Raw genomic sequence first — 25,457 nt, 5'->3', positions numbered from 1 at the left:
GCACATGATGTGTCACCTACACAGATACTACTGCACACTGCAGCACATGATGTGTCACCTACACAGATACTACTGCACACTGCAGCACATGATGTGTCACCTACACAGATACTACTGCACACTGCAGCACATGATGCATCACCTACACAGATACTACTGCACACTGCAGCACATGATGCATCACCTACACAGATACTACTGCACACTGCAGCACATGATGCGTCACCTACACAGATACTACTGCACACTGCAGCACATGATGTGTCACCTACACAGATACTACTGCACACTGCAGCACATGATGTGTCACCTACACAGATACTACTGCACACTGCAGCACATGATGCGTCACCTACACAGATACTACTGCACACTGCAGCACATGATGCATCACCTACACAGATACTACTGCACACTGCAGCACATGATGTGTCACCTACACAGATACTACTGCACATGTCACCTACACAGATACTACTACGCACTGCAGCACATGATGCGTCACCTACACAGATACTACTACGCACTGCAGCACATGATGCGTCACCTACACACTGCAGCAGATGTCACCTACACAGATACTACTGCACACTGCAGCACATGATGCATCACCTACACAGATACTACTGCACACTGCAGCACATGATGCGTCACCTACACAGATACTACTGCACACTGCAGCACATGATGCATCACCTACACAGATACTACTGCACACTGCAGCACATGATGCGTCACCTACACAGATACTACTGCACACTGCAGCACATGATGCGTCACCTACACAGATACTACTACGCACTGCAGCACATGATGCGTCACCTACACACTGCAGCAGATGTCACCTACACAGATACTACTACACACTGCAGCACATGTGTCACCTACACAGATACTACTGCACACTGCAGCACATGATGCGTCACCTACACAATTAGCAAACCTGGTTGTTGTGGAGATGGCTCAGTGAACCATGCTCATAGTGTTAGCTCCCCAAAGTTATTCCTCTGCTTCAGCTCACTGGGAAAACAGATTATTGTTGCGTGCAGCAGAACACATGGTCACATGGTCATAAGAGGGGTGCTGAGCCCTCCTCCAGATGGTATTTTTTGGACCATACTCTATCCTCTCACATTCTCTCTCTCTCTCTCTCTCTCCACAGAGTATCAGAGAACTACGAGGAGAACAAGATGTCTCCCAGTAACCTGGGCATCGTGTTTGGTCCGACCTTGCTGCGCCCGCTGGTGTCTGTAGACGTGTCCATGGTGGCCCTACTGGAGACCACCTACCAGTCCCTACTGGTGGAGTTCCTCATCACACACCACCAACACATCTTCGACGCTCCACCTCCTGCCCCCACCACCCCCCTCCCTGACACCCCTCCCCGGGCGACGTGTTCAGGCGGGGCCCAGAAGACTGTTGCAGGGGCTGACCCTGGCTCTCAGGACCCCCCCGCTGGAGGAGCCTTGTCCAGAGAACGCCCCCGCTCTCTAGAGGTAAGGGACACACTGAGGGTGGATACCATTGTGTCAGACAAGCTCAATCAGGTGCAGCTTAAGTATTTTTAATTCAAACATAACATTTGAACCCAGGTCTGGTTAACAGATGGGTTAACCCTGGGCTGATAGACAAATATATACTTTTAAAATACTTTTCATAGACCCCCTATACTGAAGTTCATTTAAATACTGATTTTCTCCAATGTTCTTCAAGGTTTTGAATAGGAGGGCAATGTTAACCTCAATCAAACACTTAATTTTGAATCTGAGGCCTCTTGATCACATGTCTGGCAGCTGTAGGTTTGTCAGCCAGTGATTGGTCCTCTAAGTCTAAGTAACATTGGGACGGCTCCTGATGCCCTACAGTCAGACCTGGGTTCAGATACTATTAGAAATGATTTCAAATACTTTCGCCAGGCTTCATTGACCTTGCCTGCCGCAATAGTACCAATATAATAGTCACAGCCCATCTGCCCACCCAGCCCATCTGACACTCCAGGAAGGAGTGCTCAAAGTATTTGACAGATTTCAAATAGTATTTGAACCCAAGTCTGCCTCTCAGCCAGGGTTCATGGAGTTCAGCCTCAGCCTGCTGCCTTGAGCTGCTTTCCTTCCTTTTGCTTCTGTTACCTGTCGTTGTCTCAAAGAGGTAATCTGGGATTCAAACAACAAGAAAGCGGTCACTCCAGTCACTTTTTTTGGTAAACAGCTGAGGGATGGGGCTGAAGAAATGTAACTAATAAGGCATGGCTATATAATTTATTCAAAGTCCCAAAACAGATGTACCAATCCCAGATTGCCAATTTAATGCTCCTGGCTCGCCATGCTGTGACTCTGCTGTTGCCAATCCGGAAGGGATTCCATGCTTTTTTTGTGAAGCTTAACACAGTGCAACATTGGTGTGTGTGTGTGTGTGTGTGTGTGTGTGTGTGTGTGTGTGTGTGTGTGTGTGTGTGTGTGTGTGTGTGTGTGTGCGTGTGTGCGTGTGCGTGTGTGCGTGTGCGTGTGTGCGCGCGCGCTACCTCTGACTGGACCAGATCTATCCTGGCTGGATTTCAATACTGGTCAATGGCTTCCTCTGTGAAATATAATTGATTGTCAAATTCTACCTGTTCTTCCTCCTCTATTGTACAATTACTTTGTTTCCTTTCTCCTCTCCTTCATTACCACTGATAGACCAAAGGACTGGATACTGTGGAAACTGTAGGTTTCATGGGTAGGAAAGAACATGAGAAGAGGAAGCAAGTTAAAGCTATTGAGACACAGCCCTAGCATTGGTGTTCTTGGCCACTAAATACACAACACTGACCACTGGTAAATACTGGGAGGTGTGGGGGTGGAAGAGAAGGTTAGTGCCCTGCCCTCTACATGATAATTTAGAGTTGTTTAGGGACACAAGGAATTTATCAAATGTTTTGCCTGAAAAATAGAACTAGGAGAACCAGTGACCAGGCAACTTGATTTTATTCAATAAGAATAAAAATCCCTGTTTAATGAATAGGCTACTCAACATCCACAATTTACCTGCCAATATCTCTTTAATCCACTGGGGTTCACTTTCTAGACCTAGAGCTATAGCATGTATCTCGCTACAGCATTCCATTCCCAACACTTCCTACCCTAAATATCTGGTATCTATTCCTCAAAACTTAGAGTTTGTGTCATTTCAACAGACTCGCACAATCAAGAGAGACTTGAGTGAGGGTTATATATCTGACAAGTCGTCGTCCAATGAGGCAGTGGACCAGCTCAGCCCTGAAGCCAATGAGAGAGCAGGTAGGTAGGATGTACTTTAGTATCAGAGGAATGATTGGATTAATGGGCATTGTTGGTAAACAAGTGGGCTAGAGGACTTTGCTGTTCTTACCTGATCTGTCATTTCTTTACATAACCTTTCTCTGCTACCATCAGATATTTTGTCTGCTCGCTGCTCACTGTTTTTGTCATGTTATAGCGCCCTCTGCTGGCTTGACTGTAGGCATTTTCTGCTTTCTTTTGCCAAAATTCAACAGCCTCTCAAAAGCAAGGCTATACTCACACATGTTATGATAGAAAGAGACAGAGTATTTACTTTGCCAAGCTAAAAGTGAAATACAGTGGTTAATCTGTGTTTCTCTGGTTTGCCTTATTGTCGCCTCTCCTCCCCTCTCTCCTCCCCTTTGCTTCCCCAGTCGTGGCTGTGAGGGGGGCATCAGCAGAGGCTGCTGCTCTGGGTGATCTGGTGTGGAGTCCAGAACCAGGGGACTCTCCCTCTGTGGGGACCCAGCCACAGAGCCACTTCAGTAGGCCGCCTGTCAAATACCAGCGCCAGCCCACCCCGGGTCTCCGCCGCTCCGCGGGTACTACCAGGGCTGGGCTGCTCGGGGAAGAGGAGGATGAAGAAGAGGAGGATGAAGAGGAGGAGAGGAGGAGAAACCAGTCGAGGAGCGAAGACAGCAGTCGTAGCCCCTCCCCTGACCCTGGTAGCCAGAGAAGGAGAAGCCTTCGATTGGAGCTCCACCCCGAGACCACTGCCTACCACCTGCTCAGCCAGGCTGGAGGCCACGCACCAGAGAACCAGACAGAAAGAGAGAAGACACGCCCATATGAGGTTCCACAGGGCAGACTGCGGGCGGCGACAGTGGTAGTAGAACCCTCAATAGTTGCAACAGCAGTAGCGACACCGAGCACCGGTGCTCAGGAGGCGTGGCTTAGGAGTCGGTTAGCCACATTGTCTCAGCTGAACGTGAACCAGTCCAATAACAGTCAGGGGTGGTTGGGTGAGAGGCGGAGACAGGGCGGAGAGGAGGGTCTGAGTGGCCCGGGCCAGAGGATCCTGTCAGGACTGAAGCTCAGACGCAGCCCCTCAGGACTGCAGCAACACTTTGTCTGAGGAAGGATGAAACTTTAAACCATAGAATTGGAACCACATTCGAGAATGGACATTCCTCATTCAAATCAACGTTTCGTGACTGGCAGGATTCTATTTCTATGGTTAAACCCCTAGAAGGGATGAATTGTACTGTGTAACTTCAAATGTTTTTTTACAAATACAGTGAAAATTTACATCCGCTCATGATTACTCCAGAATACTCATAAATACAGAACATACATGATTACTCCAGAATACTCATAAATACAGAACAGTACCAGTCAAAAGTTTGGACACACCTACTCATTCAAGGGTTTTTCTTTATTTTTTACTATTTTTTACATTGTAGAATAATAGTGAAGACATCAAAACTATGAAATAACACATATGGAATCATGTAGTAACCCAAAAAAGTGTTGAACAAAATATATTTTATATTTTTCAAAGTAGCCACCCTTTGCCTTGATGACAGCTTTGCACACGCTTGGCATTCTCTCAACCAGCTTCATGAGGTCACCTGGAATGCATTTCAATTAACAGGTGTGCCTTGTTAAAAGTTAATTTGTGGAATTTCTTTCCTTCTTATTGCGTTTGAGCCAATCGTGTTGTGACAAGGTAGTGGTGGTATGCAGAAGATAGGCCTATTTGGTAAAAGACAAAGTCCATATTATTACACCTCAAATAAGCAAAAATAAACAACAGTCCATCATTACTTTAAGACAGGAAGGTCAGTCAACCCGGAAATTTTCAAGAATTTTTTATGTTCCTTCAAGTGCAGTCACATAAACAATGTGGACCGACACAGGAAAGGAAGACCCAGAGTTACCTCTGCTGCAGAGGATAAGTTCATTAGAGTTAACTGCACCTCTGTTTGCAGCCCAAATAAATGTTTCACAGAGTTCAAGTAACAGACACATCCCAACATCAACTGTTCAGAAGAGACTGCGTGAATCAGGCCTTCATGGTCGAATTGCTGCAAAGAAACCACTACTAAAGGACACCAATAATAAGAAGAGACTCGCTTGGGCCAAGAAACACAAGTAATGGACATTAGACAGGTGGAAATCTGTCCTTTGGTCTGATGAGTCCAAATTTTAGATTTTTTTGTTCCAACCACAGTGTCTTTGTAAGAAGCAGAGTAGGTGAACAGATGTTCTCTGCATGTGTGGTTCCCACCATGAAGCATGGAGGAGGAGGTGTGATGGTGCTTTGCTGGTGACACTGTCAGTGATTTATTTAAAAATCAAGGCACACTTTTCTTTTACCCCATTTTCTCCCTAATTTTGTGGTATCCAATTGGTAGTCTTGTTTTGGTAGTCTTGTTTCATCGCTGCAACTCCCGTACGGACTCGGGAGAGACGACGATAGAGAGCCGTGCATCCTCCGAAACACAACTCAACCAAGCCGCACTGCTTCTTGACACAATGCCCACTTAACCCGGAAGCTAGCCGCACCAATATGTCGGAGGAAACACTGTGCACCTGGCGACCATGTCAGCGTGCCCGCCACAGGAGTCGCTACTGCACGATGGGACAAGGACATCACTGCCGGCCAAACCCTCCCCTAAGCCGGACGACGCTGGCCCAATTGTGCGCCGCCCCATGGGTCTCCCGGTTCGCGGAATTCAAGGCACACTTTTTTTTTTAAAACACATAAGCAGCATGGCTACCACAGCATTCTGCAGCGATACGCCATCCCATCTGGTTTGCGCTTACTGGTACTATTATTTTTTGGGGGGGTTTGGTTGAGTTGGACCATAGAATGAAGGAAAAGCAGACAACAAGTGCTCAGCATATGTGGGAACTCCTTCGACTGTTGGAAAAGCATTCCTCATGAAGCTGGTTGAGAGAATACCAAGAGTGTGCAAAGCTGTCATCAAGGCAAAGGGTGGCTACTTTGAAGATTCTCAGATATAAAATATATTTAGATTTGTTTAACACTTTTTTGGTTACTACATGATTCCATATGTGTAATTTCATAGTTTTGATGACTTCACTATTATTCTACAAAATGAAGAAAAACCCTTGAATGAGTAGGTGTGTCCACACTTTTGACTGGTACTGTAACTCATCACAGTGATGCACATAAATGAAAAGCTCATCAAAGGGCCTACTCGCACACTGTCCATACGCACTGTTTATATACAGGGCCAAATCTTGACTTTACATAATTAAGGCCTATACTGTCTGTATAATTTGCATCAAAACATGTACTGTAATGATAATCAACAGAACGACTTCCGTGAAAATTCCAGTCGTGCACACTGTCTTCAACAGAAACCAAACTGAACCAAGCGGGGCGGGACCTACCTGAATATATCCAATAGAAACTCTGGTAGCACTTCATAATAACTCCACGTAATAAAGAATTTGTAATGGATTAGTAAATAGATTATTCATAATTTATTCATAATTACTCCATTCATAAGAGGTTTAATATAGGTCATTTAAACCATTTAATAATCATTAGTTACGTCTTTTTGCATGGCCTCGTCTAAAGTGTGTGCTATTTACACTTTATAGGTACTTTAGAAATGTTTTGAGTGACCCGTGTAACTTTTCACAAGAAGACGGACATGCCATTGGTAGACAGTCCAGCTGTACCTGATGCTCCTTAAGGTCTGAAAATAGCCTAGAATATATGGTAAAAGAACAAGGACACAACACAGGATGTTTAAAGGTGCAATGCAGACGTTTTTATCTCAATGTCAAATAATTTCTGGGTAACCTTAAAATGGTCAAAAAGAAACAAAAAATTGCTTCTTAGCAAAGGGAAATTTCTCAATAAATAATTTTGCTAGGACTGTCTAGGAGTGGTCTGGGTGGGAGGGGAAACCTAAAAAACGACAGTAGCTGTTATTGACAGAGAGGTTTAGAACTCTTTCTTAATGGTCTATAAACTCATTTACCGCCAGGCAGGCCAAAACTTCGTCCCACCAAAACAGGCAAAAAAAAATTAAGTAGAATGGCATTATCATAATTTTCACATTATTATTTCAACCTCATATTGTGGAAATATATATGAAACACAGGAAATTCTAGTGTTTGACTGCGCTGGGCCAGTTGCACTTAGCCATCCCGGATCCGGGATCGTGAATACAGCCTCAAGCTCATTACCATAACGCAACGTTAACTATTCATGAAAATCGCAAATGAAATGAAATAAATATGCTAGCTCTCAAGCTTAGCCTTTTGTTAACAACACTGTCATCTCAGATTTTCAAAATATGCTTCTCAACCATAGGAAAACAATCATTTGTGTAACAGTAGCTAGCTAGCGTAGCATTTAGCGTTAGCATTAGCGTTAGCATTCAGCAGGCAACATTTTTCACAAAAAACAGAAAAGCATTCAAATAAAATCATTTACCTTTGAAGAACTTCAGATGTTTTCAATGAGGAGACTCTGTTAGATAGCAAATGTTCAGTTTTTCCTGAAAGATTATTTGTTTAGGAGAAATCGCTCCGTTTGGTGCGTCACGTTTGGCTACCAAAAAAAAACAAAATTCCAGTCATCAAAACGCCAAACTTTTTTCCAAATTAACTCCATAATATCGACTGAAACAGGGCAAACGTTGTTTAGAACCAATCCTCAAGGTGTTTTTCACATATCTCTTCGATTATATATCGTTCGTGGAAGTGTGCTTTCTGTCCTGAATCCCAGAAAATGCCCACAACTGAAGATTACGCACCAATTTAGACAAAGGACACCGGGCGGACCCCTGGAAAATGTAGTCTCTTATGGCCAATCTTCCAATGATATGCCTACAAATACGTCACAATGCTGCAGACATCTTGAAGAAACGACAGAAAGCGCAGGCTCGTTCCTGGTGCATTCACAGCCATATAAGGAGACATTGGAAAACAGAGCTTCAGAAATTCTGCTCATTTCCTGTTTGAAGTTTCATCTTGGTTTCGCCTGTAGCATGAGTTCTGTGGCACTCACAGATAATATCTTTGCAGTTTTGGAAACGTTAGACTGTTTTCTTTCCAAAGCTGTCAATTATCTGCATAGTCGAGCATCTTTTCGTGACAAAATATTGCGCTTAAAACGGGCACGTTTTTTTATCTAATAATGAAATAGCGTCCCCATAGATTTTAAGGAAATATATCAATATATTCACGAAAACTGTTGTAAAACAACTGTTGCAAGAACATGAGGAAGAGTTGTAATGTAGAGGTCTGCACCAGACTGATTTATTCATCCCGCTCCTGCCTGCACCCCACCCTCACCCGCAGCTTTCCACTGCTGGCTTTCTCTCTGACTCCCACCCGCTACTGCAAGAACTGATCCCGAACCCAACTGCAGTCCCGCAATGTTCTTTTAGGCTTATGTGAAGCAGCTCACGCCACCCTGTCTCCCACGGGAATGCAGCCCTCTATTGTAATGTGAATGTTTTGCTAATGTTGTCAACCTTGGTTGTTCTCTCTATTCCTCCATTACTACCGATAGGCCTATGTGATTGAGGTAGATATGTTCCATGTATGATTTGCAGATATAAATGCTACATCTATAACTTTAAAATGCTTCCAGTGCTTCAGTCCTTTAACCACAGACTATTTTCACACGGCTTCGTTTGGCGGCACTTTTACTGGCCTTTAAAGGTAGTAACTCTTTAAACATAATGGGATAATTCAGCGAAGTTATGAATTCAGATACTTGTTTCCCTACCTCGCACGCAGTCTATAGACTGCTCTAAGACGTGACTGCAATCCACACTTTGGTTTTGGTAGAAATATCACTGCCAAGAAATGCTAACGTTCGCATTTTCAGACAATTAAAAAAAAAAAATACTCAGCATAGAGTGAGTCTGAAGTCACACATCACACTATTACAACAGTGTGACTGTTTTGGAATAAAATGTTCAAGATATTTAAACATTGTCTGTATTGTGTGCTTATTGTTTAACCGTTGGTATGTTCTAGGGAACTTTTTGAAACCTTCAGTCCTAGGAGGTACTTCTAGAATGTCTACCGATGAATGACATGTCCATCTTTTTGTGAGAAATTACACTGGTCACTCAAAGCATTTATAAAGTATAAATAGCCCACACTTTAGATCAGGCCTTGCAAAAATACTTAACTAATGATTAGAAAATGGTTTATACAGACCTAAAAAAACGGCCTCTCACTGTCAACTGCGTTTATTTTCAGCAAACTTCAGCAAATGTGTAAATATTTGTATGAACGTAACAAGATTCAACATAAACTGAACAAGTTCCACAGCCATGTGACTAACAGAAATTGAATAATGTGTCCCTGAACAAAGGGGGGGTCAAAATCAAAAGCAACAGTCAGTATATGGTGTGGCCACCAGCTGCATTAAGTACTGCAGTGAATCTCCTCATGGACTGCACCAGATTTGACCGTTCTTGCTTTGAGATGTTACCTCACTCTTCTACCAAGGCACCTGCAAGTTCCCGGACATTTCTGGGGGGAATGGCCTTAGCTCTCACCCTCCGATCAAACAGGTCCCAGACGTACTCAATGGGATTGAGATCCGGGCTCTTCGCTGGACATGGCAGAACAATGACATTCCTGTCTTGCAGGAAATCACTCACAGAAGGAGCAGTATGGCTGGTGGCATTGTCATGCTGGAGGGTCATGTCAGGATGAGCCTGCAGGAAGGATACTACATGAGGGAGGACGATGTCTCGTTTGATTGCCTGCAATGACAACAAGCTCAGTCCGATGATGCTGTGACACACCGCCCCAGACCATGACGGACCCTCCACCTCCAACTCGATCCCACTCCAGAGTACAGGCTTCGGTGTAAGGCTCATTCCTTCAACGATAAACGTGAATGCGACCATCACCCCTGGTGAGACAAAACCGCGACTCGTCAGTGAAGAGCACTTATTGCCAGTCCTGTCTGGTCCAGCGACGATGGGTTTGTGCCCATAGGCGACGTTGTTGCCGGTGATGTCTGGTGAGGACCTGCCTTACAACAGGCCTACAAGCCCTCAGTCCAGCCTCTCTCAGCCTATTGCGGACAGTCTGAGCACTGATGGAGAGATTGTGCGTCCCTGGTGTAACTCGGGCAGTTGTTGTTGTCATCCTGTACCTGTCCCGCAGGTGTGATGTTCGGATGTACCGAATGTACTGTGCAGGTGTTGTTACACGTGGTCTGCCACTGCGAGGACGATCAGCTGTCCGTCTTGTCTCCCTGTAGTGCTGTCTTTTTTCTTTTGGTGCTTTTCAGAGTCCGTAGAAAGGCCTTTTTAGTGTCCTAAGTTTTCATAACTGTGACCTTAATTGCCTACCGTCTGTAAACTGTTAGTGTCTTAACAACCGTTCCACAGGTACATGTTCATTAATTGTTTATGGTTCATTGAACAAGCATGGGAAACAGTTGTTTAAACCCTTTACAATGAAGATCTATGAAGTTATTTGGATTTTTATGAATTATCTTTGAAAGACAGGGTCCTGAAAAAGGGGCGTTTATTTTTCTGCTGAGTTTATATTAAACATTTTATGAATGAGTAATGATGAATAAACTATTTACTGATACATTATAAATGCTTTATTACATGGAGTTATTATAAAGTGATACCGAAACTTGTTTTCATTGTGAAACGATTTGCTATGGTGTGCACTAATGAATACACACTGTATCTCTAACAAGCCAAGATTGGGCTGGCAACCAACAGCCAGCTCTGGTGAAGAAGTGACTCCAGAACCTAAATATAGCAGGAGAATCACTGTAATAACCCCTTTAAAGAGAAGTCCATGTGCCTCCGCCCCAAATGGCACTCTATCCCCAATAGTACATTACTGTTGACCAGCGCCCTATGTAAGGATTCGGAATAGGGTTCCATTTGGGACACAGATACATCCTTATAATGAGGAAGCACTCTCTCTTTCTGGAGTCCAACCCTGGCATAGTTACAGACTGCAGACAGACTACTCTCTCAAGGTTTTTATTTTTTTTTGGGGGGGGGGGGGGGGTTGTTTTCAGTCTCTCTCTCTCCAGTTAAACTTGGACCAGACAAATATGTGATTTTTTTAGTTAGTTAGTTTTTAGTTAGTTAAGTTAATCTGGACTGCTCTGAAATATTTGTAACTCGGGACTGCTAAGGAAAATATTTCGATAGAGTTTGAGAGTTGTGCATAGCACACACAAATATATAGGCTTAGATAGTCTGTCCTCTTACGGTCATAGGGCTGGTCAATAAATCTCTGTCTATACCCTCATCCTCTTTATGAATTCTGAAAAAAGTTGATCCCCCTCCTGCTCTGACACGTGTTTCGTGCACTGTTTGTTATTCCCTTAAAAACGTGAATGCCAGGCTTCTACTGTAAACAAACGGTTGATACATGTGGGATTTTTCTGTGTTTTATAGGCAGCTCATTGGAATGCTGTAAGATTTCTATTAATAAACAAATATAAAGATGCACTTTTACATTGAGCTTCCCTTTTATAATATATTCCATATTAACTTCTAACTACAACTATTTCCAACATTTGGATCAATTTTATATGAATTCCAGTCAGATGAATTCCTGTATGGACTTCGTACAAAAGCATTCCATAGAATTCCTGCTGTGATTCACTTTATCATCATGTAAGAAGAGTAGGATGCCACACGGTGGCAGTAGAATTCACTGCATGAAAAGTTATATATATATATATATATATATATATATATATATATATATATATTTTATTTTTTATTTTATTTTTTATTTTTATTTTTATTTTACAAAAGGGGCCAAACGTTAAATCAACCACTTATTGTTTCTAGCAAGTAGGAAAACATTTGTTTCTAATTGTTTAGTTAGGTGTATGTTTTGTCTCATCAAACCCTTTCTCTTTACACATGTAGGTTGGTCATACCACGTATAGGGCCTAGTCCAGCGTTTCCCAAACTCGGTCCTCGGGACCCCAAGGGCACGTTTAATTTTTTTCCTTAACACTACACAGCTGATTCAAATTATCAAAGCTTGAAGATTAGCTGATTATTTGAATTAGCTGTGTAGTGCTAGGGGCAAAAACCAAAACGTGCGCCACTTTTGATTGAACCTTTATAGCCCTAACAATCCAAATATTTCGATGTCATCTCAACAGTTGAGAATATGGGTATAGCCAAGCGTAGGATACGTTGTGAAATAACAAAATCTCATAAAAGTAATTCGCTGTAATAGTTCCTATAATGCAGCAGCACTATTTCAAAAGAGTATGTATGAACTACGCATTGATGGTCAATGGATAATTTTTTTCTACAGTGAATTTTATTGAAAGTAATTTTATTGTCATTGTTAATGCATGATGGTTTTGTTAAAACAATGCAATTATCCAAAAAAAGAACAGCATTGATCACCGGATGGTGATTCCATATTATCCATTTTACCATTACAGCACGTTATCACTACGTCAATACACCCCCCTCACCTTAAGAACCGTCGCCGTTTCTCCTGCTCCTCCTCCTCTCAGTCGTTTTATGCCCACCGAACTCCGGGCGCAGAGTCCGCTTTAGAGCGACGGGGAGAAAAGAGAGCACAATAGAATAGTTTGCCTTAACATAACATGCTATTTTGCTGCTATTCGCCTTCTGGAGTTTGAAATAGGACTATACGACGCGTGCACATTCACGGAACGAATAGTCTTATGATATTTTAATGCTACCGATAGAGGTTTCGGAAGGAGTGTGTTTCACCTCAAGGTATGTGCGTCTGCCGCCAACATCCAGAACGCGTCGACAGGTTGTCGGTGCATTGCCAACCTCAAATCGCAGATATGTTGCAAATATGTGTTTGGCATTTTTCAGCACATTTAACCAGGCCACCCCCTTTTCTTCCTTGGAAATAGGAGCGATCCTACATCGGTTTCTCGATGTTATTATTTCAGAGGCTGATGGGAATCAGGTTTGACTTTTATCCAAGTGTAGGCTATGTATTGCATATTGCCTGGAACCTAATCTGCTATTTGACTAGCCTAGTTCATTTCATATGTGTAGGCCTATCCACTTTAACATAGCATACTTTTAAATACCCAAATAGTTTGTAATATTTGACTTTAATATTTTGTTGAATAATAAGGTTGTCGAGATACATGTTCTGTCTTATTATAGGCTTGAGGTCCATAATGGTAAACCTTTAGTCCTTATCGATATTTTGAAATTATTATAGCCTATCTCCGGGGTTTTCAGAGCTCTCATCAGGAACCCCGAGACCCCAGCCAGTTCCAAAATGTAAACTATACAAAGTTTTGGAACGGGCTGGTGTCTCGGGGTTCCCGATGAGAGCTCTGAGCTAGCACACCTGATTCACCTGACCTCCAGACGTTGTGGAACGTTGATGGGTATGAAAAGTACTGGCCTATCTCATTTCTACCTGTATGATATTGATGATGATGGAGTCTCGCTCTTCATCGAGTTTGATACAGAGTATATAATTTGATAATAGCCACAACCTCGGTTGTAAGCCAATAGTCATAGACTGTTTTCTCTGCTACCGCACGGCAAGCGGTACCGGAGCGCCAAGTCTAGGACCAAAAGGCTCCTTTAACAGCTTCTACACCCCAAGCCATGAGACTGCTGAACAATTAATCAAATGGCCACCGGACTATTACATTGACCCCCCCCCCATTTGTTTTGTACACTGCTGCTACTCGCTGTGTATTATCTATGCATAGTCACTTCACCCCTACCTACATGTACAAATTAACTCAACTAACCTGCACTGTTGGTTAAGGGCTTGTAAGTAAGCATTTCACGGTAAGGTCTACACTTGGAATTCGGCGCATGTGACAAATAAAGTTAGATTTTATTTGATTTGAAAAGTCAATGTATGCATGTCTTTCCAATGAGTTGTAGAAATGTGGGGTGGTATTAGCCCATAAAGAAATAGACTATTTATCCAGTAGTAGCCTACACGTTTATAAACAGTAGCCTACACGTTTATATCAACATGTTGTGGATAATATAGGCTACAGGGTGACACAAATTGAAAAAGGCAGTGGTAGCCTAGTTATGTGAATATAATGGGGGAAATATAAGGGAAAATATGAAATCAAATGTAGATTAGCCTTATTGTGAACGTGTGATGATGATGCAGTAATAACATAGCTCAAAGAAAGTTGACGGCATTACCAGCAAATGCGGTGCATATAGGTGATCTTTCATTGTTAGTGCTATCTGCGATCCATGGGACATCCCTACCCTAAACCCTAATCTTAAACCCAACCCTTACCCTAACCTTAACCATAACCCTTACCTGACCCTAACCTTAACCTACAACTTCCGAGCACATTCCCCAGACTTTGGTGTTCACAGAACATATTGTTCTTCACCTATAAAGTTTCTCAATGTTAACCAATGTGTAAAGCTTTGATATCCCTATCACCACACAGGGCCTAAAGATGTATATAGGCCTGTGCTTTTTATTTAGAGGGGGGACGACTAAACCAGGTGCCCCTTCAGTTTTGTCCTGTATATTATCGGTATAACATAAAGCTTACATGATAGTAGTTTAAGGATATACAGTTCTGGTCAACAGTATTTGTCTGCATTACACAGCTATGAATAATAGACATGAAATTGCAATCAGTTATGTGCTCTTAGAAATAGGCGAATAGAGACGCGCGCTCTTTGGCAAGCAAGGCAACAACAAGGCTCAAATTCTATGATAATACAGTGTCCATTATAGCAGTTAGTCGAAAACAAGAATATTCCATATTTGTTTTTCAAGTGATTTTATTGGTTTATGTGGTTTTCTAATAGTATGTTATAGCCTATCTTGTAATCACTGTTGTGATCATTTGGAATAATAATACATTGAAATACATATTTTTGAAGTTAGTGGATACAGTTCTGTAGTCTATGCACATTAATAGGCCTAAATTATTTGATTTAGTAGGCTATTTTATACAAGGCCTAATAATTATTTCGATTTGTAATGACGGTGTAAATGAAATTTTAGCCTATGTATTCATATAGCCTAAATCAATAATGATTCACATTTCTTGATGATTTTTCAGGTTTTATTTTTTTAAATTACTTTTATTTTTATTCGAAGCAGTGACACCCTAATTCCTCCAATGAGAGCAAAGGTATCTTGAAAGTCTTCATCAGTTCAGTTCATAAACATGTAAGCTTCATATTCGACTAAGAATTGTTATATTTTAACCCAATAATTGAGAATGTATAATTTAAAGCCTAGATCAATTTAAAAACCAAATAATGTATTTAAATTAAATCGTTCATTCAGAACAATTAGTTCCTTTCGAAATGTAGGGTATCGGCTGGAATTAGATTTAGGCGTTCTTAATTATAAATATTCATTAAAAAAAACAAATTTAAAGTCACTTTGATTTAGAATACTGTCAAATAATAGATAAACATGTTCACGCTATGTTGCAATAGGCCTATTGAACATAGTGCATTATTGAAATGTCACGATTTATGTAGATTAAGTTTGTGTTCATGGAATAGGTCTGAGAAGTCCATTACTAAGTGTCGGGTTTGAGAAATTCTATAGCCTACCACACCATTAACACCGTTAGTAATTATATTATCATATTATTATTATTATTCTATTAACAGTTATTAGCGTATTATTATTCATATTGGTATTATTATTCAAAGTATATTAATAAATCCCCATGCTTTAGTTGGAATTTTGAATTCATAAATTTCTATGAATCGTATTCGACAAAATTATCTTTATTTATTTTAAATATCCGGTATTGCATTTTCCCTCTCCAACAACGGACTGGGATGGATTTGGGCCGTTTCTGGGTTTGTGTAGCGGTGTGGCGTCAGCAGGTCACGGGGTTTAATCCCGACCTGTTTTGGTCAATATTAGGGCAAAACCAGATATCCGGTTCGACCCCCAATCTGACTTCGGGTATCATATATGCAAATAAATAAACATGAATAGGACCACACATCACCTTCGGCTCCAACGTTAAATCTCAGTGTGTCAGGTGTTTAAAACTCTGTTGAGTAGACCGAATTGAGTAACCTATTAAGCCTAGCACATTTATTTTTATTTCCTATGCATTTATCCATTCCGAGGCAATACTTGTATACGATTTTATTCCTGTTGCAAAATGTGCGCATTGCAGGTCGACTGTTTATGTAATTAATTCATACATTTGAATATTAAATATGTTTTCAAGAGGACACCGAAATATAATATCCACGATCATGTTTAGGCCTTAGCCTACGTGTCTTTCATTGACTTTTGATGCGTTTTATTTTCCCCTTACAGTATATCCTCTTTCTCCCTTTTCGGCGACGACAATCTGCCCTCAATTTTTTCCTTCTACACACTTGTTGACTGTAGGCTTGTATTTAGAGGGTAACTGTCATTTTTTCTCTCTTCTCCTTCTCGTCCAGCGAACACGACGAAGGAAGGAGGGACGGGATGAAAACAGAGGAGACCCAATCATGTCTTCAGCAGCCTCCAGCCTCCACGCCATTCGGTGAGGAGTGAAATGGGACTGACATCTTGGGCCTGACTGGCACATAATTATTTTAACATTATAGTCCAAAAATGAAATGAATATCCATTGAAATGTCAAAGGTTATAGTGACAGAACGTTTTAAATTCTGAACTTTATGTTATAAATGTGATAAATATATGAGAAATATGTAATATATTTGATATGTGATACATTTGTATTGCTATTTTTGTCATCAAATAATTATGGACCTTGCCGGGAAGTAATATCGAATTAACCAAAAAAAATCAAGTTCTGCTTGACATTTACAGATTTGACCACACACACACACACACACACACACACACACACACTATACCCTCCAATGACGTGGACTTCGATTAAGGCAGCCTCCGTATCTCTCTGATTCAGATGGTTAGGGTTCAATGCGGGAGACATATTTAGGTTGAATGCATTCAGTTGTGCAACTGACTAGGTATCCCCTTTGCCCTGTGTCCCCCTCTCCCCTCAGGTTCAGAACATATGGGCGGAGGGGGCGAGGTGTGCGCGGGGTGTGAGTCGCCCATTGCGGATCGCTTCCTACTGCGTGTCAACGAGCGCTCGTGGCACGAGACCTGCGTCAAGTGTGCGGTGTGTCTGAGCGCGCTTAGTGGGACATGCTACTGCAGAGACCGTCTGCTGTACTGCAAGCATGACTACGAAAAGTAAGAGAACGTCAATACTACTAAAATCCCAAAAGACACACAAACGTTAGAGTTTGCGTTGTCTTAATCAATGTATTTTGTCACCTAGTCCTTGTGCCACCCTGAATCAGGTGTGCTGGTTTCGGGATAGAGCAAACTTGTGAAATGGCTCAGGGGCTTATAGGAACTGGTATATATGGAATATATGACAGAACATATGGAAAACGTGTCAAACTCATTCCATGGAGGGCCCAGTGTCTGCGAATTTCTATTTCTATTAAAAAAATAAAACCTGCAGACACTAGTACCTGAATGTTTTAGTGGGTATATACATGACACGCTTGATTGCTATTAGTGTGGCAGTAAGCTAGCTCCACTTTCCTCTCTGATAAATGTGACTTGGTGTGGAGTTTCGATCAGTCTGGGGGGTCTGTTGGTCAGTCTATGTGTGGGTGTGTGTGCATGCATGTGTTCAACGTGTGTGTATGCATGTGTGTGGTCGTGGGTGTGTTTGTTTGTTGGTGGTGTGTGTGAGATCCCCAGGGATGGATGGCTGAAGGACGTAGCAAGCAGGTCGTTATCATTCTTGTGAAAAGTGTCAGACGACGTCCAGGCGCACAGACTCTCCCACTGTAGCAGACATCTGGATGAGAGAGGGGGCGTTGGAGGAAAGGAGAGAGAAGGGAGGGAGGGAGGGAGAGACAGACAGAGGGATAGGTGAAGGGGGATATATATAGTGGAGAGGGTAGTAGAGAAGTTTTCAGTTACTGCTTATTTGTAAATGCTTAGCATGTAAATAATAGACAACTAAGATTAGTGTGTTTCGTTCCGGGGTAATTTGGGTGAGGTGTTAGTAGGGGGGATTGGAGTGCGACAGATATTAAATGGTATTGAGGTAATGAGTTCACTGTCTCAGTCCCTCTAAAAGTGTCTGCTACTACAGTGCCTTCAGTAAGTAATCATACTCCATTACTTTTCCCACATTTTGTTGTGTTACAAGGTGGGATTAAAATGGATTTAATTGTCAACGATCTACACAAAATACTCTGTAATGTCAAAGCGGAAGAACAATTTATAATATTTGTAAAACATTAATGAAAAAAAAACACTAATATATCTTGATTACATAAGTATTCAACCCCCTGAGTCAATACATGTTAGAATCACCTTTGGTGGTGATTACAGCTATGAGTCTTTCTGGGTAAGTCTCTTTGCACACCTGTATTGTACAATACTTGCACATTATTATTTTTGAAATTCTTCAAGCTCTATCAAATTGGTTGTTGATCATTGCTGGACAGCCAAGTGTTGTCATAGATTTTCAAGACAATTTTAAGTAAAAATTGTAACTATGCTACTCTGGAGCATTCAATGTCTTCTTTGTAAGCAACTCCAGTGTATATTTGGCATTGTGTTTTAGGTTATTGTCATGTTGAAAGGTGCATTTATATCGTGGTGTCTGTTGGAAAGCAGAGTGAACCAGGTTTTCCTCTAAGACTTAGCCTCTGCTTAGCTCTATTCCGTTTCTTTTTATCTTAAAAAACTCCCTAATCCTTGCCGATGACGAGCATACCCATAACATGATGCAGCCACCACCATGCTTGAAAACGTGAAGAGTGGTACTCAGTGATGTGTTGTGTTGTATTTTCCCCAAACATAACGCTTTGTATTCAGGACATAAGACACATTTCTTTCCACATTTTTTGTAGTATTACTTTAGTGTTCTGTTGCAAACAGGATGCATGTTTTAGAATATTTTTTATTCTTCCTTCTTTTGACTCTGTCAATTAGGTTAGTATTGTGGAGTAACTACAACATTGTTGATCCGTCCTCAGTTTTCACCTGTCACAGCCATTATACTCTGTTTTAAAGTTACCATTAGCCTCATGGTGAAATCCTTCAGCGGTTTCCTTTCTCTCCGGCAACTGAGTTATGAAGGACGCCTGTATCTTTGTAGTGACTGGGTGTATACTATCCAAAGTGTAGTTAATAACTTCACAATGCTCAAAGGGATATTCAATGTCTGCTTTAAAAAAAAATCACCTACCAATAGGTGCCCTTCTTTGTGTGGCATTGGAAAACCTCACTGGTCTTTGTGGTTGAATCTGTGTTTGAAATTCAATGCTTGGCTGATGAACTTTACAGATAATTATGTGTGTGGTACAGAGATGAGGTAGTCATCCAAAAATCATGTTAAACACTATTATTGCACACAGAGTGAGTCCATGCAACTTATTTTGTGACTTGTTCAGCACAAAGGGGTTGAATACTTAGACTAAAGACAGTTCAGCTTTACATTTTTTATTAATTTGTAGAAATGGATAAAAACATAATTCCCTTTGACATTATGGAGTATTGTGTGTAGACCAAGGACACAAAATCTCAATTTAATACATTTTAAATTCAGACTGTAACACAACAAAATGTCAAGGGGTGTGAATACTTTGACATATACAGTTTAGCTGTTACCCATGAGTTCAGGTGTCTAAGAAAATCTTGCTTATCGCATTCGATATTGGTACATACATATAATTATTGAAAGTATAGAATGGGTGACCATGTTGTATTGTCTAACCTAGATCAAAGACTTAACCTATACAGAGTAGACTTGCTCCCATGTTGTAAGTAGGCTATAGAATGAGTGCCCCATCTTGAGTCTCTCATATAGAGATAGATTTGAGTCTCTGCTCAAAAAAATAAAGGGAACACTAAAATAACACATCCTAGATCTGAATGAATTAAATATTCTTATTAAATACTTTTTTCTTTACATAGTTGAATGTGCTGACAACAAAATCACACAAAAATGATCAATGGAAATCAAATTTATCAACCCATGGAGTTCTGGATTTGGAGTCACACTCAAAATTAAAGTGGAAAACCACACTACAGGCTGATCTTTGATGTAATGTCCTTAAAACAAGTGAACATGAGGCTCAGTAGTGTGTGTGGCCTCCACGTGCCTGTATGACCTCCCTACAACGCCTGGGCATGCTCCTGATGAGGTGGCGGATGGTCTCCTGAGGGATCTTCTCCCAGACCTGGACTAAAGCATCCGCCAACTCCTGGACAGTCTGTGGTGCAACGTGGCGTTGGTGGATGGAGCGAGACATGATGTCCCAGATGTGCTCAATTGGATTCAGGTCTGGGGAACGGGCAGAACTGCCTTCCTCTTGCAGGAACTGCTGACACACTCCAGCCACATGAGGTCTAGCATTGTCTTGCATTAGGAGGAACCCAGGGCCAACCGCACCAGCATAGGGTCTCACAAGGGGTCTGAGGATCTCATCTTGGTACCTAATGGCAGTCAGGCTACCTCTGGCGAGCACATGGGGGGCTGTGCGGCCCCCCAAAGAAATGCCACCCCACACCATGACTGACCCACTGCCAAACCGGTCATGCTGGAGGATGTTGCAGGCAGCAGAACGTTCTCCACGGCGTCTCCAGACTCTCTCACGTCTGTCACATGTGCTCAGTGTGAACCTGCTTTCATCTGTGAAGAGCACAGGGCGCCAGTGGCGAATTTGCCAATCTTGGTGTTCTCTGGCAAATGCCAAACGTCCTGCACGGTGTTGGGCTGTAAGCACAACCCCCACCTGTGGACGTCGGGCCATCATACCACCCTCATGGAGTCTGTTTCTGACCGTTTGAGCAGACACATGCACATTTGTGGCCTGCTGGAGGTCATTTTGCAGGGCTCTGGCAGTGCTCCTCCTGCTCCTCCTTGCACAAAGGCGGAGGTAGCGGTTCTGCTGCTGGGTTGTTGCCCTCCTACGGCCTCCTCCACGTCTCCTGATGTACTGGCCTGTCTCCTGGTAGCGCCTCCATGCTCTTGACACTACGCTGACAGGCACAGCAATCCTTCTTGCCACAGCTCGCATTGATGTGCCATCCTGGATGAGCTGCACTACCTGAGCCACTTGTGTGGGTTGTAGACTCTGTCTCATGCTACCACTAGAGTGAAAGCACCGCCAGCATTCAAAAGTGACCAAAACATCAGCCAGGAAGCATAGGAACTGAGAAGTGGTCTGTGGTCCCCACCTGCAGAACCACTCCTTTATTCGGGGTGTCTTGCTAATTGCCTATAATTTCCACCTGTTGTCTATTCCATTTGCACAACAGCATGTGAAATTTATTGTCAATCAGTGTTGCTTCCTAAGTGGACAGTTTGATTTCACAGAAGTGTGATTGACTTGGAGTTACATTGTGTTGTTCCCTTTATTTTTTTGAGCAGTGTGTGTGTGTGTGTGTGTGTGTGTGTGTGTGTGTGTGTGTGTGTGTATACAGTGGGAAGACCAAGTATTTGATACACTGCCGATTTTGCAGGTTTTCCTACTTACAAAGCATGTAAAGGTCTGTAATTTGTATCATAGGTACATTTCAACTGTGAGAGACGGAATCGAAACAGAAATCCTGAAAATCACATTGTATGGTTTTTAATTAATTAATTAGAATTTTATTGCATGACATAAGTATTTGATACATCAGAAAAGCAGAACTTAATATTTGGTACAGAAACCTTTGTTTGCAATTACAGAGATCATACGTTTCCTGTAGTTCTGTAGGTTTGCACACACTGCAGCAGGGATTTTGGCCCACTCCTCCATACAGACCTTCTCCAGATCCTTCAGGTTTCGGGGCTGTCGCTGGGCAATACGGACTTTCAGCTCCCTCCAAAGATTTTCTATTGGGTTCAGGTCTGGAGACTGGCTAGGCCACTCCAGGACCTTGAGATGCTTCTTACGGAGCCACTCCTTAGTTGCCCTGGCTGTGTGTTTTGGGTCGTTGTCATGCTGGAAGACCCAGCCACGACCCATCTTCAATGCTCTTACTGAGGGAAGGAGGTTGTTGACCAAGATCTCGTGATACATGGCCCCATCCATCCTCCCCTCAATACGGTGCAGTCGTCCTGTCCCCTTTGCAGAAAAGTATCCCCAAAAAATGTTTCCACCTCCATGCTTCATGGTTGGGATGGTGTTCTTGGGGTTGTACTCATCCTTCTTCTTCCTTCAAACACAGCGAGTGGAGTTTAGACCAAAAAGCTCTATTTTTGTCTCATCAGACCACATGACCTTCTCCCATTCCTCCTCTGGATCATCCAGATGGTCATTGGCAAACTTCAGATGGGCCTGGACATGCGCTGGCTTGAGCAGGGGGACCTTGCGTGCGCTGCAGTATTTTAATCCATGACGGCGTAGTGTGTTACTAATGGTTTTCTTTGAGACTGTGGTCCCAGCTCTCTTCAGGTCATTGACCAGGTCCTGCCGTGTAGTTCTGGGCTGATCCCTCACCTTCCTCATGATCATTGATGCCCCACGAGGTGAGATCTTGCATGGAGCCCCAGACCGAGGGTGATTGACCGTCATCTTGAACTTCTTCCATTTTCTAATAATTGCGGCAACAGTTGTTGACTTCTCACCAAGCTGCTTGCCTATTGTCCTGTAGCTCATCGCAGCCTTGTGCAGGTCTAAAATGTTATCCCTGAGGTCCTTACACAGCTCTCTAGTCTTGGCCATTGTGGAGAGGTTGGAGTCTGTTTGATTGAGTGTGTGGACAGGTGTCTTTTATACAGGTAACGAGTTCAAACAGGTGCAGTTAATACAGGTAATGAGTGGAGAAAAGGAAGGCTTCTTAAAGAAAAACTTACAGGTCTGTGTGAGCCGGAATTCTTACTGGTTGGTAGGTGATCAAATACTTATGTTGTGCAATAAAATGCTAATTAATTACTTATAAATCATGCAATGTGATTTTCTGGATTTTTGTTTTAGATTCCGTCTCTCACAGTTGAAGTGTACCTATGATAAAAATTACAGACCTCTACATGCTTTGTAAGTAGGAAAACCTGCAAAATCGGCAGTGTATCAAATACGTGTTCTCCCCACTGTATGTGTTGAGTCTCTCTCTATATAGTGTGCACAGTTGAAGTCAGAAGTTTACATACACCTTACCCAAATACATTTAAACTCAGTTTTTCACAATTCCTGACATTTAATCCTGGTAAAAATTCCCTGTCTTAGGTCAGTTAGGATTTTGGCCCATTCCTCCTGACAGAGCTGGTGTAACTGAGTCAGGTTAGTAGGCCTCCTTGCTCGCAAATGCTTTTTCAGTTCTGCCCACACATTTTCTATAGGGTTGAGGTCAGGGCTTTGTGATGGCCACTCCAATACCTTGACTTTGTTGTCCTTAAGCCATTTTGCCACAACTTTGGGGTCATTGTCCATTTGGAAGACCCATTTGCGACCAAGCTTTAACTTCCTGACTGATCTCTTGAGATGCTGCTTCAATACATCCACATAATTTTCCTGCCTCATGATGTCATCTATTTTGTGATGTGCACCAGTCCCTTCTGCAGCAAAGCACCCCCACAACATGATGCTGCCACCCCCGTGCTTCACGGTTGGGATAGTGTTCTTCGGCTTGCAAGCCTCCCCATTTTCCCTCTAAACATAACAATGGTCATTATGGCCAAACAGTTCCATTTTTGTTTCATCGGACCAGAGGACATTTCTCCAAGAAGTACGATCTTTGTCCCCATCTGCAGTTGCAAACCATAGTCTGGCTTTTTTATGGCAGTTTTGGAGAAGTGGCTTCTTCTATTTAGTCAGCCACCAATTGTGCAAGTTCTCCCACTTAAAAAGATGAGGCCTGTAATTTTCATCATAGGTACACTTCAACTATGACAGACAAAATGAGAAAAAAAAAAATCCAGAAAACCACATTGTAGGATTTTTTATGAATGTATTTGCAAATTATGGTGGAAAATAAGTATATGGTCACCTACAAACAAGCAAGATTTCTGGCTCTCACAGACCTGTAACTTCTTCTTTAAGAGGCTCCTCTGTCCTCCACTCGTTACCTGTATTAATGGCACCTGTTTGAACTTGTTATCAGTATAAAAGACACCTGTCCACAACCTCAAACAGTCACACTCCAAACTCCACTATGGCCAAGACCAAAGAGCTGTCAAAGGACACCAGAAACAAAATTGTAGACCTGCACCAGGCTGGGAAGACTGAATCTGCAATAGGTAAGCAGCAAGATCTCACCCCGTGGGGTCAAAATGATCACAAGAACGGTGAGCAAAAATCCCAGAACCACACGGGGGGGCCTAGTGAATGACCTGCAGAGAGCTGCGACCAAAGTAACAAAGCCTACCATCAGTAACACACTACGCCTCCAGGGACTCAAATCCTGCAGTGCCAGACGTGTCCCCCTGCTTAAGCCAGTACATGTCCAGGCCCATCTGAAGTTTGCTAGAGAGCATTTGGATGATCCAGAAGAAGATTGGGAGAATGTCATATGGTCAGATGAAACCAAAATATAACTTTTTGGTAAAAACTCAACTCGTCATGTTTGAAGGACAAAGAATGCTGAGTTGCATCCAAAGAACACCATACCCATACCTACTGTGAAGCATGGGGGTGGAAACATCATGCTTTGGGGCTGTTTTTCTGCAAAGGGACCAGGTTGACTGATCCGTGTAAAGGAAAGAATGAATGGGGCCATGTATCGTGAGATTTTGAGTGAAAACCTCCTTCCATCAGCAAGGGCATTGAAGATGAAACGTGGCTGGGTCTTTCAGCATGACAATGATCCCAAACACACCGCCCGGGCAACGAAGGAGTGGCTTCGTAAGAAGCATTTCAAGGTCCTGGAGTGGCCTAGCCAGTCTCCAGATCTCAACCCCATAGAAAATCTTTGGAGGGAGTTGAAAGTCCGTGTTGCCCAGCAACAGCCCCAAAACATCACTGCTCTAGAGGAGATCTGCATGGAGAAATGGGCCAAAATACCAGCAACAGTGTGTGAAAACCTTGTGAAAACTTACAGAAAACGTTTGACCTCTGTCATTGCCAACAAAGGGTATATAACAAAGTATTGAGAAACTTTTGTTATTGACCAAATACTTATTTTCCACCATAATTTGCAAATAAATTCATTAAAAATCCTACAATGTGATTTTCAGATTTTTTTTCCCTTCATTTTGTCTGTCATAGTTGAAGTGTACATATGATGAAAATTACA

General features: G+C 42.3%; 2 protein-coding genes across 5 annotated transcripts in view; both read left to right on the top strand.

Annotated features, from left to right (window-relative positions):
• The window catches only part of LOC110486106 (GEM-interacting protein), a 58,263-nt gene extending 46,520 nt beyond the window's left edge, over positions 1-11,743 (top strand). For 2 of the 4 annotated variants that reach the window (XM_090196172.1, XM_021557466.3), the window contains 3 exons: positions 1,163-1,496; positions 3,173-3,275; positions 3,671-6,729. In XM_090196172.1, the coding sequence (XP_090052298.1) occupies positions 1,163-1,496; positions 3,173-3,275; positions 3,671-4,371 (1,138 nt within the window). In that variant the 3' untranslated portion in view covers positions 4,372-6,729. Of the gene's footprint in view, positions 1-1,162; positions 1,497-3,172; positions 3,276-3,670 lie in introns of all 4 variants that reach the window. The other 2 variants (XM_090196173.1, XM_036940758.2) reach the window with 1 other exon arrangement.
• A 1,035-nt stretch (positions 11,744-12,778) lies between these two features.
• The window catches only part of LOC110486105 (LIM homeobox transcription factor 1-alpha-like), a 28,084-nt gene continuing 15,405 nt past the window's right edge, over positions 12,779-25,457 (top strand). The window contains exons 1-3 of the mRNA XM_021557464.3: positions 12,779-13,009; positions 16,688-16,773; positions 17,264-17,456. Coding sequence (XP_021413139.1) covers positions 12,966-13,009; positions 16,688-16,773; positions 17,264-17,456 — 323 coding nt within the window. The 5' untranslated portion in view covers positions 12,779-12,965. The remainder of the gene's footprint in view (positions 13,010-16,687; positions 16,774-17,263; positions 17,457-25,457) is intronic.

This window comes from Oncorhynchus mykiss, chromosome 13 (assembly GCF_057628025.1).
Source record: "Oncorhynchus mykiss isolate SJ-2025 chromosome 13, ASM5762802v1, whole genome shotgun sequence".
Classification (NCBI taxonomy): domain Eukaryota; kingdom Metazoa; phylum Chordata; class Actinopteri; order Salmoniformes; family Salmonidae; genus Oncorhynchus; species Oncorhynchus mykiss.
The sequence above is the reverse complement of the archived record's forward strand: the minus strand, read 5'-3'. Positions and strand labels throughout refer to the sequence as shown.